Here is an 18,593-nt window from a genome sequence, read left to right on the forward strand (position 1 = left end):
TTTACAATATTGGTTGAATAATACAATCAAAATTGTGCCTGACTGGTTCTGCTTTCTTGTGATCATTTCTTTCATTTTATTAATCGATTAATTTTACTCCCCAACAGACTAAAGAGCCAGCTGATACTAGGTTTCTCCCTTTTGCCCTTTGCGACAACCCTACAGATTTCTACAAAGTATGCTTTGTAAGTAACCACTGTTTTCTCTCAGAATATCTAACAGGACATAAAACATAATCATTTCACCATTAATTGATAGTTCCTGTGTTTTATAAAACCTCTGAGAATAAAACATAAACCATTAACTTAATACAATAGCCCTTTTAACCTCTTTGGGTGATCTGTTTGTTTAAAGGGTTAGTTCATCCAATATTTGCTCAACCTCATGTTGTTGTTTGAAATACCAATTTTAAGGATAGTTCACCCAAAATATATATTTTTTTTAAAGTAATATTTAAACTTTAAACAAGATTTTTAGCTGAAACTATGGTCCTTGGTAATTGATATAAAGCAATCAATGGAAATCGTCATTTCTGATAGTTAAACATGCAAGTTTTTCTTTTCTTTTTTTTTTCTTTTTACTCCCAGTGATGATAGCCATTGACTTGCATTAAATGAATTACCAAGATCAGAGTTACAGCTAAAAATCTTTAATGTTTTACTGAAGAAAAACTCAGCGATGTTGGATGGCCTGAGGGTGTGTAAATTAACAGCAGATTTGAATTTTTCCGTGAACTTTTTTTTTTTTTTTTTTTTTTTTTTTAATGGAACATCATGGGTTTCTGTCCCTCCATTAAAAAAGTCTGTCACCAAAATTTAAATAATCATTTTGAGGAGAGAGAATTTAAATTTTTTGGTTTATTCATTTAACTAACTCCAGCAGTTGTAACAAATTGCTTAACATTATTTATATTTGTATGAGAAATTTCATGATTGTGCTCTTTCGTTGTTAGGACTCTGATGACGATTACTCATTCCACCACCTGGACATTGGAATCATCCTCACTGAGTATGAAGGTGATGTGCTCTCATCCTCTCTCCGTCTCAATCCAGCCTCATTGAAGATCATCATTGAAGGAGATTTTGTGATGGACAGTATTGAAGACTTGTCAAAAGCTGTGCATTCTGTATGGACTTACGCACTGCATCTCAACTATCCTAAATATGTGAAGAACACATTCCAGATCATCCAACAGGTACTTCTCATGTTGGGCCACAGTGAACTAAAACCCAGGTTGCAAACTGAAAAATTGTCCTACAGTGTTAGGAAATGCAAGAAGCTTCCATGAGAAGTCACTTGTGTTCTGCCGTACGAGACATTAAAGTGTATTCTGTCTCTGCATATTAGTGCTGTTAGAGCTCCGTTAATGTGTGTTCACACGATGCTTCAGCCAAGTTTAAAGTTAGAGACTTGCCTCTGTTTTAATTTAAGCCCAGTTGTTAATGCACATCCAGGCATTCACAAGGGATATAGCATATATTCTTGAATACTGTGTTCATGTTTCTTCTATAAAATAGTTACAATTGTTAACAAGCTGTTCCAAAGCTTATTTTTACTTGTCTTGTGGCTGACAAGTTTTATGTATTGTTGTGCTACCATTTCTTTGGTGAACAATAAAAAAAAACAAAAAAAAAAACATTGGTGCTGTTTTTCTTTTTTCCAATTTATATGAAACTAAATGTTTAATACAATAAATCTCAAAATCTATGTCTAATTACATGACATTACATAAATGTGTCATTACTTAAAAACATTTGTTAATGTTATTTGCTAATATGTTTTTGTAGTTGTAACTTGAAATAGCTATTTTATACAACCTATACTCCAAATAATAATAATTGATGTGAACTAATGATTTTGAGTAAAGACTACTAATGTAAACCTGATTTGTCTACTGCATGAACTTAAGGTTCTATGTTAATACAACTGAACCGGTTTAGTTTCACCCTGTGTAAAAACTAAAATGGTTTCGTGCAACGGGTTTCCTCGCGAATTTCTAGTAAAGTCAACTAATCCGGGTTAAGAGTGTACCCACAAGGCTATCGGCACCGACCAGAATGACACCAAGAGTGCGTTCACAACATGAGTTACACATTTTGACTAGCATGTAATTTTGTTCGTTCACATGATTTTGATGAATCAAGTTGTAATTTTACATTTGTCTATTCATCTGATATTTTTATCTGACCTCTGTATTTGTCTTGTATAGGATGCATTTGGTTGTTAATTAATCAGCTACCAAAACGATCCAGTGTACCAGTGCTCATTCTCTCTTGATCTCAAGCTCACACAGCTCAAATGGTAATGCCCAATGCTGATTATGATTGGGTTATTTGAGACATTATTTGTTTATTTTTTTGTTTTTCTCATAATTTTCATCGACTTACTTTACTTGCTTAATCCTCCTTGTCCCATGAGAGACATAAGGCCGCATTTTTCATAATTTACATTTACATTTATTCATTTAGCAGATGCTTTTATCCAAAGCGACTTACAATTGAGGAATACAATAAGCGATTCATTATAAAGAGGCAAATAGACACAGGAAGTGCTTGCAATACAAAGATTCAGGCATTGTTCAGAGCAAATACTATCTAGACAGGGAGAGGTTAAAGAAAGAAAGCAACTTTTTATTAATTTTTATTTTATTTTTTTAAGATGAAGTCAAGTGATGACGGAAGAGATGAGTTTTCAGGTGTTGCTTGAAAATTGTCAGGGATTCAGCATTCCGGATAGGGGTGGGAAGTTCATTCCACCAGCCAGGTACGGTGAATGAAAACGTTCTGGAAAGTGATTTTGTGCCTCTCTGTGATGGCACCATCTCAGACTTCTGGAGGGGGATGTAAATTCTCATAAGTGAGTGGAAGTAGGATGGTGCTGAGCATGTGGCTGTTTTATATGCAAGCATCAGTGTCTTGAACTTGATGCGAGCTGCAACCGGGAGCCAGTGCAGGGAGATAAAGAGAGGTGTGACATGGCAGCCTGGTCTCATGTTCATAGGTATTAATGCGTAACATTTACAAGCACAAAACGTAATTTTTTTTTAATGTTTTTATTGATGCTAAAACATACAATTTAGATGCATTTCAACGTTTAAAACGTACAAATGAATACGTATTTTTAGCTAAAAAACGTAAAAATATTTTATATCTTATATCATTGAGAGTGAGTATAGGGCTGTGGTGAATAACTTTGTCTCTTGGAGCGAGAGTAACCACCTACAACTCAACGTGATAAAGACAAAGGAACTGGTGGTGGATCTGAGGAGGTTGAAGGCTCCAATGACCCCTACTAGTATCAAAGGGGTCAGTGTGGAGGTGGTGGAGGAGTACAAGTACTTAGGGGTGTACCTTGACCACAAATTAAATTGGTGCAAGAACGTGGACACTGTTTATAGGAAGGGCCAGAGTCGCCTCTATTTTCTGAGGCAACTGAGGTCCTTCAACATCTGTAGGACGATGCTGAGAATGTTCTATGAGTCTGTGGTGGCCAGTGCCATCATGTATGCTGTTGTCTGTTGGGGCAGCAGTTTAAGGGTGAGGGACATTAACAGACTAAACAGAATCATTAAGAAGGCAGGACATGTTGTGGGAGAGGAACTGGACTCTCTGACAGAGGTGTCTGAGAGGAGGATGTTGTCCAAAATAAAGACTATACGGGACTTTCCCTCTCACCTGCTCTACAATGTGCTGACCAGCTATAAGAGCTCCTTCAGTAACAGATTTTTACTTCCACGTTGCACTACTGAGAGACACAGGAAATCATTCCTGCCTGTCACAATTAAACTATTGAACTCTGAACTGTAACTGTTACACAAACATTGTACATGGTATTACATTGTTTTTGTATGGTCTTTTGTATACCATGCCCTTTACTATGTAATGGTGTATACAGTGGCAAATATGTTTCTTTTGGAGGAATTTAGGAATGGTGTAGTTTTAGATATTTACATAGATATTTATTATATTTAAATTATTTTTATATGCTATTTTTCTCTTTTGGTTGGGAATTGTGTATGGTGTAACAAAAAGGAATTTCCCCTCGGGGATAAATAAAGGAATTCTGATTCTGATTAATATATTCGAATCGATGCATTTTTATCACTTTACCTATAGGCGATTTAGACTTTTAGACGCCTTAACCTACCCCCAAACCTAAACCTACCCATTTTACAGCGAATATAAAAGGATATAAAACGCAATTGACCGAAACATACAGGAAAATAACCATTTTAGTAACAGCATAGCTAATCCCACTCCTACATCTAAACCTAAACATAGCTATTTCTGTACAGTATAAGAAAAACACGACAGACAGATAAATACAATTACAATCATTTATTTATTGCAAAAATTTCAAAAGCACTGCCAAAAGGAATCCAAATTACGATGCGTTGCAGCCGCAGTCCTCTCTGGCGGAATACAGTAGGTTTGTGTGAGGTGCAGAGCAGAATTTATGTTGTTAATCGCTGAAAATATTACCCAGATTATCAGAGATGGAAACTCGAGTCTGCGACTTGGACTCGAGTCGCACTTAAAGGTGCTGTATGTAGGATTTTGACTCTACTAAAGCATAAAAATACCATAATACGTTTGCAGATATTTAAGAAACATGCTAAATTAACATGCTTGTTTATCTGAAAAACAATGCTACAGTCAGTTATTTTCCTTTGAAAATGTGCATTCCGGCCCGGAATGACTGTGTTTGTTATGGTTTGTGAAACCCGCCCGCTGCCAGTTTACCCAATTGTATTTCGGCACCGCGGGTTGCCAGTGGGCGGAAAACACAGCATATTTAATTGTCTTCATCATCATGTGCGCTCGTTCCTGTTGATGTCATTTAATCTGGCAACCTGTGTGTGTGTCAAGCCTGAGGAGGAGGGGGAGGGTGAAAAAAAAACGTCTCCAATATTTTGAATTTGGACTCTCAATACCTATTTCAACCACTCGGTGTCAATCCTACATACAGCACCTTTAAATCGCATAAATAAAGACTTGGGACTTGACTTGGACTCGTGAACAGCTGACTCGAGACTTGACTTGGACTCGTGAGTCATTTGGTATAGGAGTTTATATGAATGTATCTCTGAGGGGAACTGGCTGTCTTTAGAAAAGTTTAGATGGTATTTTCTTTTCATCTTGCCTCTGTATAATGTATATTAAAGTAACTGCAGCGCTGCTTTGTTTACAGCGGAAACCAAGGAAACGATGTTTAATTGCTGTTCAAGCGCCATGCACCTGCTGGCAGAGAGTGAATTTGCTTTCTAATTCAGTCCGTCTGCTGTTTTGTTTCATACAGATGTTTTATGTAGAATAGTTTCACAAAACTAAAGTCAGACCATTTTGTTTTTGCTTCAAATTTCAAAATTATACAATCCAATTTAGATTAAAAACAGCTCATGCTGCATGTATGCAGCCTCTTTGTTTGGATTGTGTTGTGTAAAAATACAGTGGTTGCTTCTAATTTTAAATTGAAAAAGAGCACAGACAAAGCCTTATTTATATATTTTTGTTTATATGAGATTTCTCTCATTTGTGTTATTCATTTGATTGATTGGGGTTTGTTTTAAAATTTCAATTTAGTTTTGTTGTTTGACACATTTAAATTTTACAAAGAAATGTGCAGCATTTTGTCTGACAATAAATTGACACCTTTTCATTTCTAATTTGTCTTTTCTAGTTTTTTTCTGAGAAAATCATATTGTGAAATCAGTATTTCAAAACGGATTTAGCCTCAATTACTAGCTGAAAGAACTGTTGCTAATAAATAGAACAAAGACTTGAAACGTGACTTGGACTCCACATTAAAGACTTGAGACTTGACTTGGACCTCAGAGACTTGTGAACATGTCTGCAGATTATTTTCCTGATCCTCTCACTCTCAGTGAACTCATGAAGGCGCGCTCGTGCTAGCATAATTCAAATACACACCAGAAACACAGCATGTCGCAATCTGTGACAAATACAGGCAAGAGCCAAGGAGCGTTCGATTATCCTGCCGTAAAACCTGTCGTTTGAAGCGGCAACATTTGAATTTGTAACGAACGCGTCAGTCAGGCTTTGCTGTTTATGGTCGCTGGACTTGCTGCTCGAGATGGAGATGGAGATGAAGATCGTCGAATAAAGGCTTGGATTTGGGTCTGTTCCTCGCAGTTGTATGGATTCTGAATATCTATAGCAAGATCGAGCAGTTTTTGCAATGTGGTCTTTGAAAGTCAACTGGTCATCAAAGAATACACCAACTGGATGGTAAAATCATGCTGTAGATTTGGAGTGGCAGGTAAGACAAGAAGCTCAGTCTTTGCCAGGTTGAGCTGTAGGTGATATTTCAGTTCTGCTACCGCTGGATCATCTGTTTGAAATGAGAGAGAGAGCTGTGTGTCATCAGCATAGCAATGGTAGGAGAAACCATGTGCTTGTATGATGGGACCCAGTGATGTAGTGTATGTGGAGAAGAGGAGGGGTTCAAGAACTGATCCCTGAGGAACCCGAGTGACCAGTTGATGTACTTTGGATACCTCCCCTCCCCAGGCCACCTTGAAAGACCTACCAGTGAGATAGGATTCAAACCAGCAAAGTGGAATCCCTGTGATGCCCAGTGATGAGAGAGTGTGGACAGGAGGATCTGATGATTAACAGTGTCAAAAGCAGTAGATAGATCCAACAGAATGAGAACTGATGATTTGGAATCAGCTTTTGCAATCCGCAAGGCTTCCGTGACTGAAAGTTGCACAGTCTCAGTTGAATATCCACGTCTGAAACCTGATTGGTTAGCGTCCAGTAGGTTATTCTTTGAAAGAAATGAAGATAACTGGTTGAAAACCACTCGTTCAAGTGTTTTTGGAATGAATGGAAGGAGAGAGACAGGTCTGTAGCTATCTGTAAGTGAAGTGTTTAATTTCACCCCCCCAAATATTCCCCAAATACTTGTTTTTACTCATTTGACATTGATTACTCAAATCCCTACCGGCAAACATCACTATTTCTATTTCTCATACTTGTGGTTAGTGATTTTTCAAACCCACTAACTGTATTAACTGCATAACAATATCCTAGCACTAGCTTAATCAGAACATTAAAAAATATATATATACTGGAACCAAATTATTTTAATGACATTCGGTCCTGTTATTCTTCTGAAGATTGTGAAAGTGTCATTACAATTTACCACAAAACATACAGCATGACTAGTGAATTCTAAAGCGTAAGCAAATGACTCGTATGACCTTGTTCTTTTTAGTGAATCACAGACACTCATCTGACTAACTTACTGAACTGCAAATTAATTTCTTCATGTCCAACTCTTCAAATACAAAGGAATTTTAAATGGAACTGGTAAGGAGCTGGAATTGTTCAATCCATAACAGTCAACTATTGAATATGGAATGTTGATCTGTGTCGCTCATTTGTGGTTTTGATTACTGTGACATTTCAGAAGTGCATGCTGATTTATATTGATTTATGTGAGCTATTCAGTGCAGTTATTGTAATTGGCAGGTTGTTTGTACACACAGAACAATAACAGTACTTTAGAAATGAGGTTGACCCAACACTTCCTCTCCATGAGTTACCCAACTCACCCTTCTAACCCCATGAGTGCCCCTTTGTGCCCCCATGCTGCCTAAACCCCAGCTGTGTGTCTGAGTTTTGTCCTAATTATTGCAGCAGCATGTGGTCTCTGTGTAAATGAACAGGCAGCTGGGCTGTTACTATCAGAGCAGTTGTTGACTGGGCACGAGGGAGCATGTCCTGTAGATTTTGAAAGACATTTCATCTGGCTGTGAGACTGTTGTCATCATTGTCCATGTGGTTTGAGAATGCTTCTCTCTCTCAGGTAGGCATGCATCTCCCTCTTTATCATAACCAGTAAGCAGGCTCTAGTCCAGTGGTTCTCAGCTGGTAGGTCATAAAATGATCTCTTCTTTTTGGCTCATGTACCTCATGGGAGAAAAAAAAAAAAAAAACTTTAATTGGCTTTGGGCTCACGCTGACAGGCACAGATTGCACAGCAGACTATTGAGCAGTGTAGTTAGTAATGCTAGAACTGATATGTTATGTGTGCATGCAACCACTTGGATTTCTTAACAGTGGAAACAACTTAAAATAAAGAAACAGGATGCGCTTTCTGCTGTCTCGGTTTCCGTTAACTTGGAGCGTGTAACAAAAAATGAACCAAAACTCAGTGTTTTGTACTAGTGTCACACATTTTTTCCTTTAGTTTTGTTAATCTGTACTGTTAATTACGCAAGTAAAATATATTTAGCGTAGGTCTATTTATTTAATTCCAGTTATGTATATAATTTTATTCTGATTTTCTCCATTCACAGAAGTGCTGCAGGTGCGTGATGTGATGTGTGAATTCTCATTGTTAATTCTGCTATTTGCACATCTTAAAAAAAAGTGTTTTTAATGGGTCACAGACATTTATTAATTGAAATGTAATTAAATTCTAATTTACATTCTAATCTTGTCAGTTAATGGTTAATGATCATTTAACAAGCACCGGTTGCCAGTTAAGAACAAATACAAAATGAACATCCCTTCATGAAACACTATTTAAAAATGTGAAAGTTTGTGATGTTTGTAACTCTGTATTTATGTATTGTTTCGCTGATCGTTTTCTTCTAGGTCATTGATGATGCCTATTTTCTTCAGGCCTGTAATGTTAAGCAGTAAGATGATTCTGCTGTTGGTGGTTGTGTTGGCTTCACCTGCTTCCTGTATGGAAGGTAAGCCTGACACGCAGTATATTGGTGGTTTCACTGTAGGGATGGGCGATATGGGCTTAAAAATATATCACAATATTTCTGGTATTTATTGAGATAACGATATCAATGATGACAATTCAGGGAATCCTGTTTCTTTAGAGAAGTGTTATTTTTCCTATTCTTCCCCAAAATAGGGTGTTGTGAGCAGTAGCCTATCCTACACACGTAATATAATGACTGTTTAATTCATACTGGAAGCCGAAGGGCGCCCTTGCGAAGAAACTACACACATCCATAGCAGAAGCAATACTGACGACGCTCCATTAAATCCCTAATATGGACAATGGTATTCAGTTATCGCTGAATAAAGCACAACGGAGGTAGAGGAATTTTAACTGACGAAACTTGAAGACAATAAACATATGATTGCATAATACTATGCCAATGAAACCTTTGAAATCACATCACATCGGAATATTTAAACCTGCTTTCGCGCAGCCGCTGATCCAGAGAGAGAAGCGCTCATCATGTAAGCTTTATGTTTGAAACAGCTTCACAAGCAGTCTACGTACACAGTAGGCTACATTCCTGTGTTGCAAACATTAAATAATAACGAAAGTATTGGGAGGAAAGTTTTTAATCCGGATATAGACTCTGATGTTGCAGCAGCCGCGATCAAAACGAGTAGCCTAATTAACCTTTGGAACTAATGATACTCTTAAAAAAAAAAAAGATTGTTACATTATGCCAGTAGGTGGCAATCATGAATCATTCAAGAGATTCGTTCAAAAACTTTTTGAAATTTGATTTTTTTTTCAAATGTTGTCGGCTAGCCTAATTAATTATTTAATTGAATACATATTTTTAAATAGATTCATTTATAACATTTTAGACATTTATACATAGACTCATTTATAATAATTAATGAAACATTTAGTCAGAAACTCAAGTAATCATATTGGTTGTCTAATGTTTGTTTTCAGAATCGTGGGAGAATCATGGCATAAAAATACATAGACTAACATATCTAACTAATACCATTAGTACTGTTTATAGCCTATTATGTTATATGTTATTATGTTTGTTTATGAACTATGTATATATTATGTAGTTCTGCAAACCGGGGCCCCCTTCTTTTGGTTCGTTCCGCAATCCATGGACAAAATATATGGTTTATCTGTATTCTTCAAGAAATCTTGGCTAATGCTAATCAACATAGCCTTTAATTTCACTGTAATACTATAATTCTGTAATATGAAACCACATCTGGTCACAAAAAGAAGTATTTCAAACACTCGACTATAGTATATAGTACATATGTTATTAAGTTAATTTGGAGAAAAAGCATGTCAATAAATGATATCTTTGTTGGACAACAGTTTGTATACATGCTCATACACATGCAGAACTGTATCACACACTTGCTACTGTACTACATTTATTCAGTCCGATTTTTTTTGTGCACTGTACAGTCCTGACCAAACCAGTTCCAGATTGTAAAAGGAGCTCTGCTCAAGCTCTTCATTTAGCAATAAACTCCTCCTCAATTTAACGTCTCCCTTCTGCGATGTCGCTCTGCACTGTCGCACATAGAAATATGTCAACAACTGGACTTTGTCGTTATTATCGCGGGGATAATTTTTACCAGTATATCGCAAACAATAAGATATCGCCCATCCCTATTTCACTGTATATTTTCTGTGTATAACTGGGCGTTTATACACTACTAAACTACTTTTATTTAAAAATGTAATTTATTCCAGTGATCATAAAGTTAATACTAGTCTTCAGTGTCATAATCCTTTAAAAATCATTATAATATTCTGATTTGGTGCTCAGTTACTAACAGTTGTTCTTATTATTATCAATTTGTTCGCTTCTTAATATTTTTGTGGAAACTGTGATTTATCCCAAACCTTTGGTGAATGGTAGTGTATTACGGTTTCCTCAAACATATTTAGCAGCATTGATAATAACATAGATAATGATAAGAAATGTTTCCTAAAAACTAAATCAGCACTGTAGATGAGTGATGCATCTGCAGTGAATAGAATGAAAGAATACCAAGCCTGAAGTCTGCTGCCCCATTTTAGCAACATGACTGGTGGAGGTGGTACCAGGGGAAGCGGAAGTGTGGCAATGAGACTAGTGTTCGCAACAGGCTAATGGCTAACCGAACCAGACCAGCACTGCCCTCACTATTTCTAGTCAATGTATGCTCTCTGGACAATAAGATGAACTTTCTCAATCTCTGAATTGTATACCTTGTATAATTTATTCAGAGATCGCCATAAAAATAGCCTTGATGCTGGCATGGCGTTAAAAAGTGAATAAATAAATAATAATTCTCAGACTTTGTATGACAACACAGATTTGGGGTCTATTCTACACTGCTCTGAAATTCAGTTCAATTCAAGTTTATTTGTATAGTGCTTTTCACGATACAAATCATTACAAAGCAGCTTTACAGAAAATTTTAAAAATTTTGAGTATGTTATTAATGGTGACTATGGCAGAAATGTACAGTAAGAATGATGCAGTTAGTTACTGTCACGGGATGGTCGAGAGTTGAGGTGAGGACTCAAGTGCAGGAGAAAGTGGGTCTTTTTAATAATAAAGAGAAACAAAAATGAACAAAAACCACCCCGAGGGGGAAAAACAGGCAGGTAGGCAGAGAGCTGCAATACATGTAAACCAACCCACACACGACATCGAACATCCAACATTAACAACGTAACAGCACAGGACTGCATACACCAGGAGACTATATGGGGAGCCAAATGAGGAGGACACAGGTGAAGTAACTGAAACAATAATGAGATAACAAGGAGGGCGGGGTCAGACAATAGACAGAAGAGCACATGGCACCAACAACAAACAACAAGCCATGTGCTAACACACACAGTGACATCTGGTGGCCAACCAGGGCACACCAGCAGGGCCGTGACACAACCCCCCCTTTAAGGAGCGGATTCCAGACGCTCCACACACTAAAACTGAAATCTAAAAGTCTAGGAGAGAGGTGGGCCGGAGGCGGATCAGGGGGAGAGATGGTGGGCCAGGCCCATGTAGCGGCAGAGGGGGACCTGGGGACTGAGGCAGCGCCGGCGGGATGGGGACCCAGGGCAGAACCCGCGGCCACCACAGCGGTGTGTGTGGAGCTGCCACCTGGGAATGGGCAATGACAGGCTCTGCCGTTTCGGGAGACTTGTGAGCGGACACCTCTGCCTCGGGAGAACTGCGAACGGGAACCTTGTGAGCGGACCCCGCCGCCTCGGGAGTTTTGAGAGCGGGAACTGCCGCCTCGGGAGCTCTGTGAGCGGGAACTGCCGCCTCGGGAGCTTTGAGAGCGGACCCCGCCGCCTCGGGAGCTTTGTAAGTGGGAACCGCCGCCTCGGGAGCTTTGAGAGCGGGAACTGCCGCCTCGGGGAATTCGGGAGGAACGTGAGCGGGCACCGCCGCCCCCGGGAACTCGTGAGCAGGCCCCGCCTCCTCGGGAGTCTTGTGTGCGGACACCGCCGCTTGAGGATCCTGTCAGGATCGTGGCGGCCACCGCCGCCTCGGGAACCTTGTGGCGGCCACCGCCGCCGGGGCGATCGTGAAAGGCTACCGCCACCTCGGGAACCTTGTGAGCGGACACCGCCGCTTCGGGGATCCTGTGAGGATCGTGGCGGCCACTGCCGCCTCAGGAACCTTGTGAGCGGCCACCGGCGTTCGGGATCCTGTGAGGATCGTGAGCGACCACCGCCGCCTCGGAAGAACTGTGAGCGGGCACCGTCGCCTCGAGAGGATCGTGAGCGGGCACCGCCTCGGGAACCTTGTGTGCGGACACCGCCGCCTCGGGAGGATCGTGAACGGCTACCGCCACCTCGGGAACCTTGTGAGCGGACACCGCCGCTTGGGATCCTGTGAGGATCGTGGCGGCCACCGCCGCCTCAGGAACCTTGTGGCCACCGCCGCCTGGGAACCTTGTGAGCGGCCACCGCCGCCGGGACGATCGTGAAAGGCTACCGCCACCTCGGGAACCTTGTGAGCGGCCACCGCCGCCTCGGGAGCTTTGAGGCGGGAACTGCCGCCTCGGGAGGATCGTGAACGGCTACCGCCGCCTCGGGAGGATCGTGAACGGCTACCGCCGCCTCGGGAACCTTGTGAGCGGACACCGCCGCCTCGGGAACCTTGTGTGCGGACACCGCCGCTTCGGGGATCCTGTGAGGATCGTGAGCGGCCACCGCCGCCTCAGGAACCTTGTGAGCGGCCACCGCCGTTTGGGAACCTTGTGAGCGCCACCGCCGCCGGGACGATCGTGAAAGGCTACCGCCACCTCGGGAACCTTGTGAGCGGCCACCGCCGCTCGGGGCGATCGTGAAAGGCTACCGCCGTTTCGGGACGATCGTGAACGGCTACCGCCGCCTCGGGAACCTTGTGAGCGGACACCGCCGCCTCGGGAACCTTGTGTGCGGACACCGCCGCTTCGGGGATCCTGTGAGGATCGTGAGCGGACACCGCCGCCTCGGGAACCTTGTGTGCGGACACCGCCGCCTCGGGAGGATCGTGAACGGCTACCGCCACCTCGGGAACCTTGTGAGCGGACACCGCCGCTTCGGGGATCCTGTGAGGATCGTGAGTGGCCACCGCCGCCTCAGGAACCTTGTGAGCGGCCACCGCCGTTTCGGGGATCCTGTGAGGATCGTGAGCGACCACCTCCGCCTCGGAAGAACTGTGAGCGGGCACCGTCGCCTCGAGAGGATCGTGAGCGGGCACCGCCGCCTCAGGAGCTTTGTGAGCGGGCACCGCCGCCTCAGGAACCTTGTGAGCGGCCACCGCCGTTTCGGGACGATCGTGAACGGCTACCGCCGCCTCGGGAACCTTGTGAGCGGACACCGCCGCTTCGGGGATCCTGTGAGGATCGTGAGCGGCCACCGCCGCCTCGGGAACCTTGTGAGCGGACACCGCCGCGGGATCCTGTGAGGATCGTGGCGGCCACCGCCGCCTCAGGAACCTTGTGAGCGGCCACCGCCGTTCGGGATCCTGTGAGGATCGTGAGCGGCCACCGCCGCCTCGGGAGTCTTGTGGCGGACACCGCCGCCTCGGGAGTTTTGAGAGCGGGAACTGCCGCCTCGGGAGCTCTGTGAGCGGGAACTGCCGCCTCGGGAGCTTTGAGAGCGGACCCCGCCGCCTCGGGAGCTTTGTAAGTGGGAACCGCCGCCTCGGGAGCTTTGAGAGCGGGAACTGCCGCCTCGGGGAATTCGGGAGGAACGTGAGCGGGCACCGCCGCCCCCGGGAACTCGTGAGCAGGCCCCGCCTCCTCGGGAGTCTTGTGTGCGGACACCGCCGCTTCGGGGATCCTGTCAGGATCGTGAGCGGCCACCGCCGCCTCGGGAACCTTGTGAGCGGCCACCGCCGCTTCGGGACGATCGTGAAAGGCTACCGCCACCTCGGGAACCTTGTGAGCGGACACCGCCGCTTCGGGGATCCTGTGAGGATCGTGAGCGGCCACTGCCGCCTCAGGAACCTTGTGAGCGGCCACCGACGTTTCGGGGATCCTGTGAGGATCGTGAGCGACCACCGCCGCCTCGGAAGAACTGTGAGCGGGCACCGTCGCCTCGAGAGGATCGTGAGCGGGCACCGCCGCCTCGGGAACCTTGTGTGCGGACACCGCCGCCTCGGGAGGATCGTGAACGGCTACCGCCACCTCGGGAACCTTGTGAGCGGACACCGCCGCTTCGGGGATCCTGTGAGGATCGTGAGCGGCCACCGCCGCCTCAGGAACCTTGTGAGCGGCCACCGCCGTTTCGGGAACCTTGTGAGCGGCCACCGCCGCTTCGGGACGATCGTGAAAGGCTACCGCCACCTCGGGAACCTTGTGAGCGGCCACCGCCGCTTCGGGACGATCGTGAAAGGCTACCGCCGTTTCGGGACGATCGTGAACGGCTACCGCCGCCTCGGGAACCTTGTGAGCGGACACCGCCGCCTGAACCTTGTGTGCGGACACCGCCGCCGGGGATCCTGTGAGGATCGTGGCGGACACCGCCGCCTCGGGAACCTTGTGTGCGGACACCGCCGCCTCGGGAGGATCGTGAACGGCTACCGCCACCTCGGGAACCTTGTGAGCGGACACCGCCGCTTCGGGGATCCTGTGAGGATCGTGAGTGGCCACCGCCGCCTCAGGAACCTTGTGAGCGGCCACCGCCGTTTCGGGGATCCTGTGAGGATCGTGAGCGACCACCTCCGCCTCGGAAGAACTGTGAGCGGGCACCGTCGCCTCGAGAGGATCGTGAGCGGGCACCGCCGCCTCAGGAGCTTTGTGAGCGGGCACCGCCGCCTCAGGAACCTTGTGAGCGGCCACCGCCGTTTCGGGACGATCGTGAACGGCTACCGCCGCCTCGGGAACCTTGTGAGCGGACACCGCCGCTTCGGGGATCCTGTGAGGATCGTGAGCGGCCACCGCCGCCTCGGGAACCTTGTGAGCGGACACCGCCGCTTCGGGGATCCTGTAAGGATCGTGAGCGGCCACCGCCGCCTCAGGAACCTTGTGAGCGGCCACCGCCGTTTCGGGGATCCTGTGAGGATCGTGAGCGGCCACCGCCGCCTCGGGAGTCTTGTGAGCGGACACCGCCACCTCGGGAGGATCGTGAGCGGCCACCGCCGCCTCGGGAGTCTTGTGAGCCGGCACCGCAGCCTCGGGAGGAGCGCGAGCAGACCATGCCGCTCGCAATGACATCAGTGGGGGTTCCTGCACGCTTCGTATCAGCCCGGGACGCTCTGGGAGCGGGCTGGAGGTACTGGGTGCGGCAGACGAGGCCTCTGACGCCCCTTTGATTGCCGCTGGGGGCACTGTAGCTTTGTCGGCCACTACTGGGGGCACTGCGGCTTCTGCAGCTTCGTCGGCCACCACTGGAGGCGCTGCAGCTTCGGCGAGCCCTGCCTGAGGCACCCCAGCCACCCTAGCTGGGGAACGTGCCAGGAACTCCACAAATTCCCCAAACGTCAGGTGGTCCAGCCCCCTCATCCTCCTCCATTTGAGGGGCTCCTCAAGGGCACTATTGAAAAGGTCCTTGAGGGCCGCATCATTGTACCCCAAACCCTCTGCTGCACCACAGAACCTCAGGGCAAACTTCCTCACATCAGTGCCCTGCTGATGGAGGGAGCTCAGGGCCTGGAACTGGAGGATGCGTTGGTAGAGGGGGCTGCTGACGTTAGAGGCTGATGGATGGTGTGAGCCCATTCTCCGCTGAGTCCTCATTTGGCTGTTACGTTCTGTCACGGGATGGTCGAGAGATGAGGCAAGGACTCAAGTGCAGGAGAAAGTGGGTCTTTTTAATAATAAAGAGAAACAAAAATGAACAAAAACCACCCCGAGGGGGAAAAACAGGCAGGTAGGCAGAGAGCTGCAATACATGTAAACCAACCCACACACGACATCAAACATCCAACATTAACAACGTAACAGCACAGGACTGCATACACCAGGAGACTATATGGGGAGCCAAATGAGGAGGACACAGGTGAAGTAACTGAAACAATAATGAGATAACAAGGAGGGCGGGGTCAGACAATAGACAGGAGAGCACATGGCACCAACAACAAACAACAAGCCATGTGCTAACACGCACAGTGACATCTGGTGGCCAACCAGGGCACACCAGCAGGGCCGTGACAGTTACAAACAGAGCTGGGTAGTAACTGAATACATGTAATCTGGATTACGTAATCAGATTCCAAAAATTAAGTACTTGTAATTAGAGTAAGTTACATTTTAAAATACTCGTAATCAGACTACAGTTACTTTTTTATGGATTACATGATTACATATTCACACAATAGCTATTAATTATTCACAATTCATTGATTCTCCCTAATTTCTCTTTTTCATCTTTAAAATGTTCCTTTCTAAAATAGCCTACCGAGTATTATATATGTATATATAGTCCAGTTTTGTGGACATTCACACAAAGACCAGTCATTAGTCAGGTGGTGACAGCATTTGAGCTCTGGATTTACAAAAATAATTTCAGGTTTAAGAAGGGTTTCAACATTGGATCAACTACTGATGAACAAATTCATTTTTATTTGAATTATTACTCTGTAGGTTTTTTAACCATGTATTATTAATTATAACTAATTAAGATGCACATATTCATGTTATCTCTTAGTTACATGTAATGCAGGCATTCCAAAACTTTTTCATCTAAACCTTTTTCACCAAATATATGAGATGTCCAAATGAGATTTTAAAATAAATATTTCAATAATTAAGTATCACATTTGCATGTCCACAGTTTCTTTGATGTTGATTAATGATCACATGGCATGCAGGGAAATAAAAATATTTCATCTTTTTTTAGTAAGTGTTTTATTTAAAGGCCCCATGGCATGAAAATTTCACTTTTCTAACATTTAACATTTGGATGTACAAATGAACACCGAAGTATGTGTACAGTGTTTCCCACAGACTTGGATTCTATTTGTGGCGGCTTATATGCAAATTCATTCTCTACCAGTGTGAGGCGCTTTTAGAGCGCGGAGATAGCGGTTTCCGCGGTAACGCTGTACACAAAGCAGAGCTCCGCTCACAAAAGCTGCTTTATCAGACATTGCATGCAAAATGAAATGAAAATGACATCCCAAATTTTCTGAAAACAGTCGGTTTCCTTCAGAAATACAGTGATATAAAAACACCCGCACTGTTTCGATTTTGAAAAGCTGGTTAAGGCCACACACCCACCCTCCACCTTGCCCCGCCTCTCTCCTTGTCATTAGCATTTAAAGCTACAGACACAGAATGGCACGTCCTAAGGAAAGCTCATTGTGGGACTGGCTCGTAGTGGCTGAAATTCTGCACCAAGGCTGAATTTCGGGAAAGAGACTTCAGATACAGTACTAGGGACCACTTAGGCCTATATAAAAGCATCCAAAAAGCAGCATGTCATGGGACCTTTAAAACAAAGACTATAGAAATACAAAGATGGAATGGGAGAAGCTGTAACACGCAATATGGAGGAATAGTTCCACCTTCTAAATGAAAGCTCAAAGTTTTGCTATGGTTTCTGGGTTGAACAACATGTTTTCTGGAAACGGCGTGCAACAGGGTTTGAGAGATGTTTTCTCATTAGCAGCAACATGTATATAAACCACGCATGTATATAAACCACGAGCAGTTTTTGAGATTTCAGGATTCCACCATTCATTAAGATATGTCTTGTACGAACTGCCAGGAGGCTTTGCAAATATGGGCGCCGAGTGAAGAGACTTTCCTCAATAGGGAGTTTGTTTTAAAATGATTTATTTTCATTTCAATTTTTTATGATTGCCAGCTTTTCATTAAACTCACAAACCCCCTGCAGTTCCTTTACGAACCCTAGTTTGGGAAACCTTGATGTAATAATACCTATAATGTTTAATGCACTTCATGTTGTAAATTACAAAGAATGGAACAAGTTTTCTCACTCTTTGCATTTTTTACATCATTATGGTACAAGGTAATGCAATTTAAATCAATGTGATAAACGAGTTAAATCAAAAGTAATCAAAGTAATCTGATTATATTACCTAAAATGTGTAATGTATCAGATTACATTAATGACTACAATTTTTGTCATGTAATTTGGAATCAGTAACTGATTACAATTTGTAAGTAATCTACCCAGCTCTGGTTACAAATTACATGTAATCAAACAGACGGTGAACACTATTAACTGCAATGATTATATGTTGCGATTAAACGTTGCGATTAAGCAAAATTTGGTAGTTTTATATGTTGTTCTAGGGTTAGCATCATCTGAGGTCCTCTGGGGGGTTGGCATCATCTCTTCTCAGGTATTCGGTCATCTCAGATATTCGTAAGGGCTGGATCCAGAAATATTTTGCAATAAATATATGCCTACTA

At 44.0% G+C, this 18,593-nt stretch overlaps 1 protein-coding gene across 3 annotated transcripts in view; it reads left to right on the forward strand.

The window, feature by feature from the left end:
• LOC131546925 (activin receptor type-1-like) overlaps positions 1-18,593 on the forward strand; it is an 89,378-nt gene that overhangs the window by 12,293 nt on the left and 58,492 nt on the right. For 2 of the 3 annotated variants that reach the window (XM_058787060.1, XM_058787059.1), the window contains exon 2: positions 8,628-8,728. The exons of the other annotated variant lie outside the window; for it this stretch is intronic. In XM_058787060.1, the coding sequence (XP_058643043.1) occupies positions 8,635-8,728 (94 nt within the window). In that variant the 5' untranslated portion in view covers positions 8,628-8,634. The remainder of the gene's footprint in view (positions 1-8,627; positions 8,729-18,593) is intronic. 3 annotated transcript variants of the gene reach the window in all.

Source organism: Onychostoma macrolepis, chromosome 09, assembly GCF_012432095.1.
Source record: "Onychostoma macrolepis isolate SWU-2019 chromosome 09, ASM1243209v1, whole genome shotgun sequence".
NCBI lineage: Eukaryota > Metazoa > Chordata > Actinopteri > Cypriniformes > Cyprinidae > Onychostoma > Onychostoma macrolepis.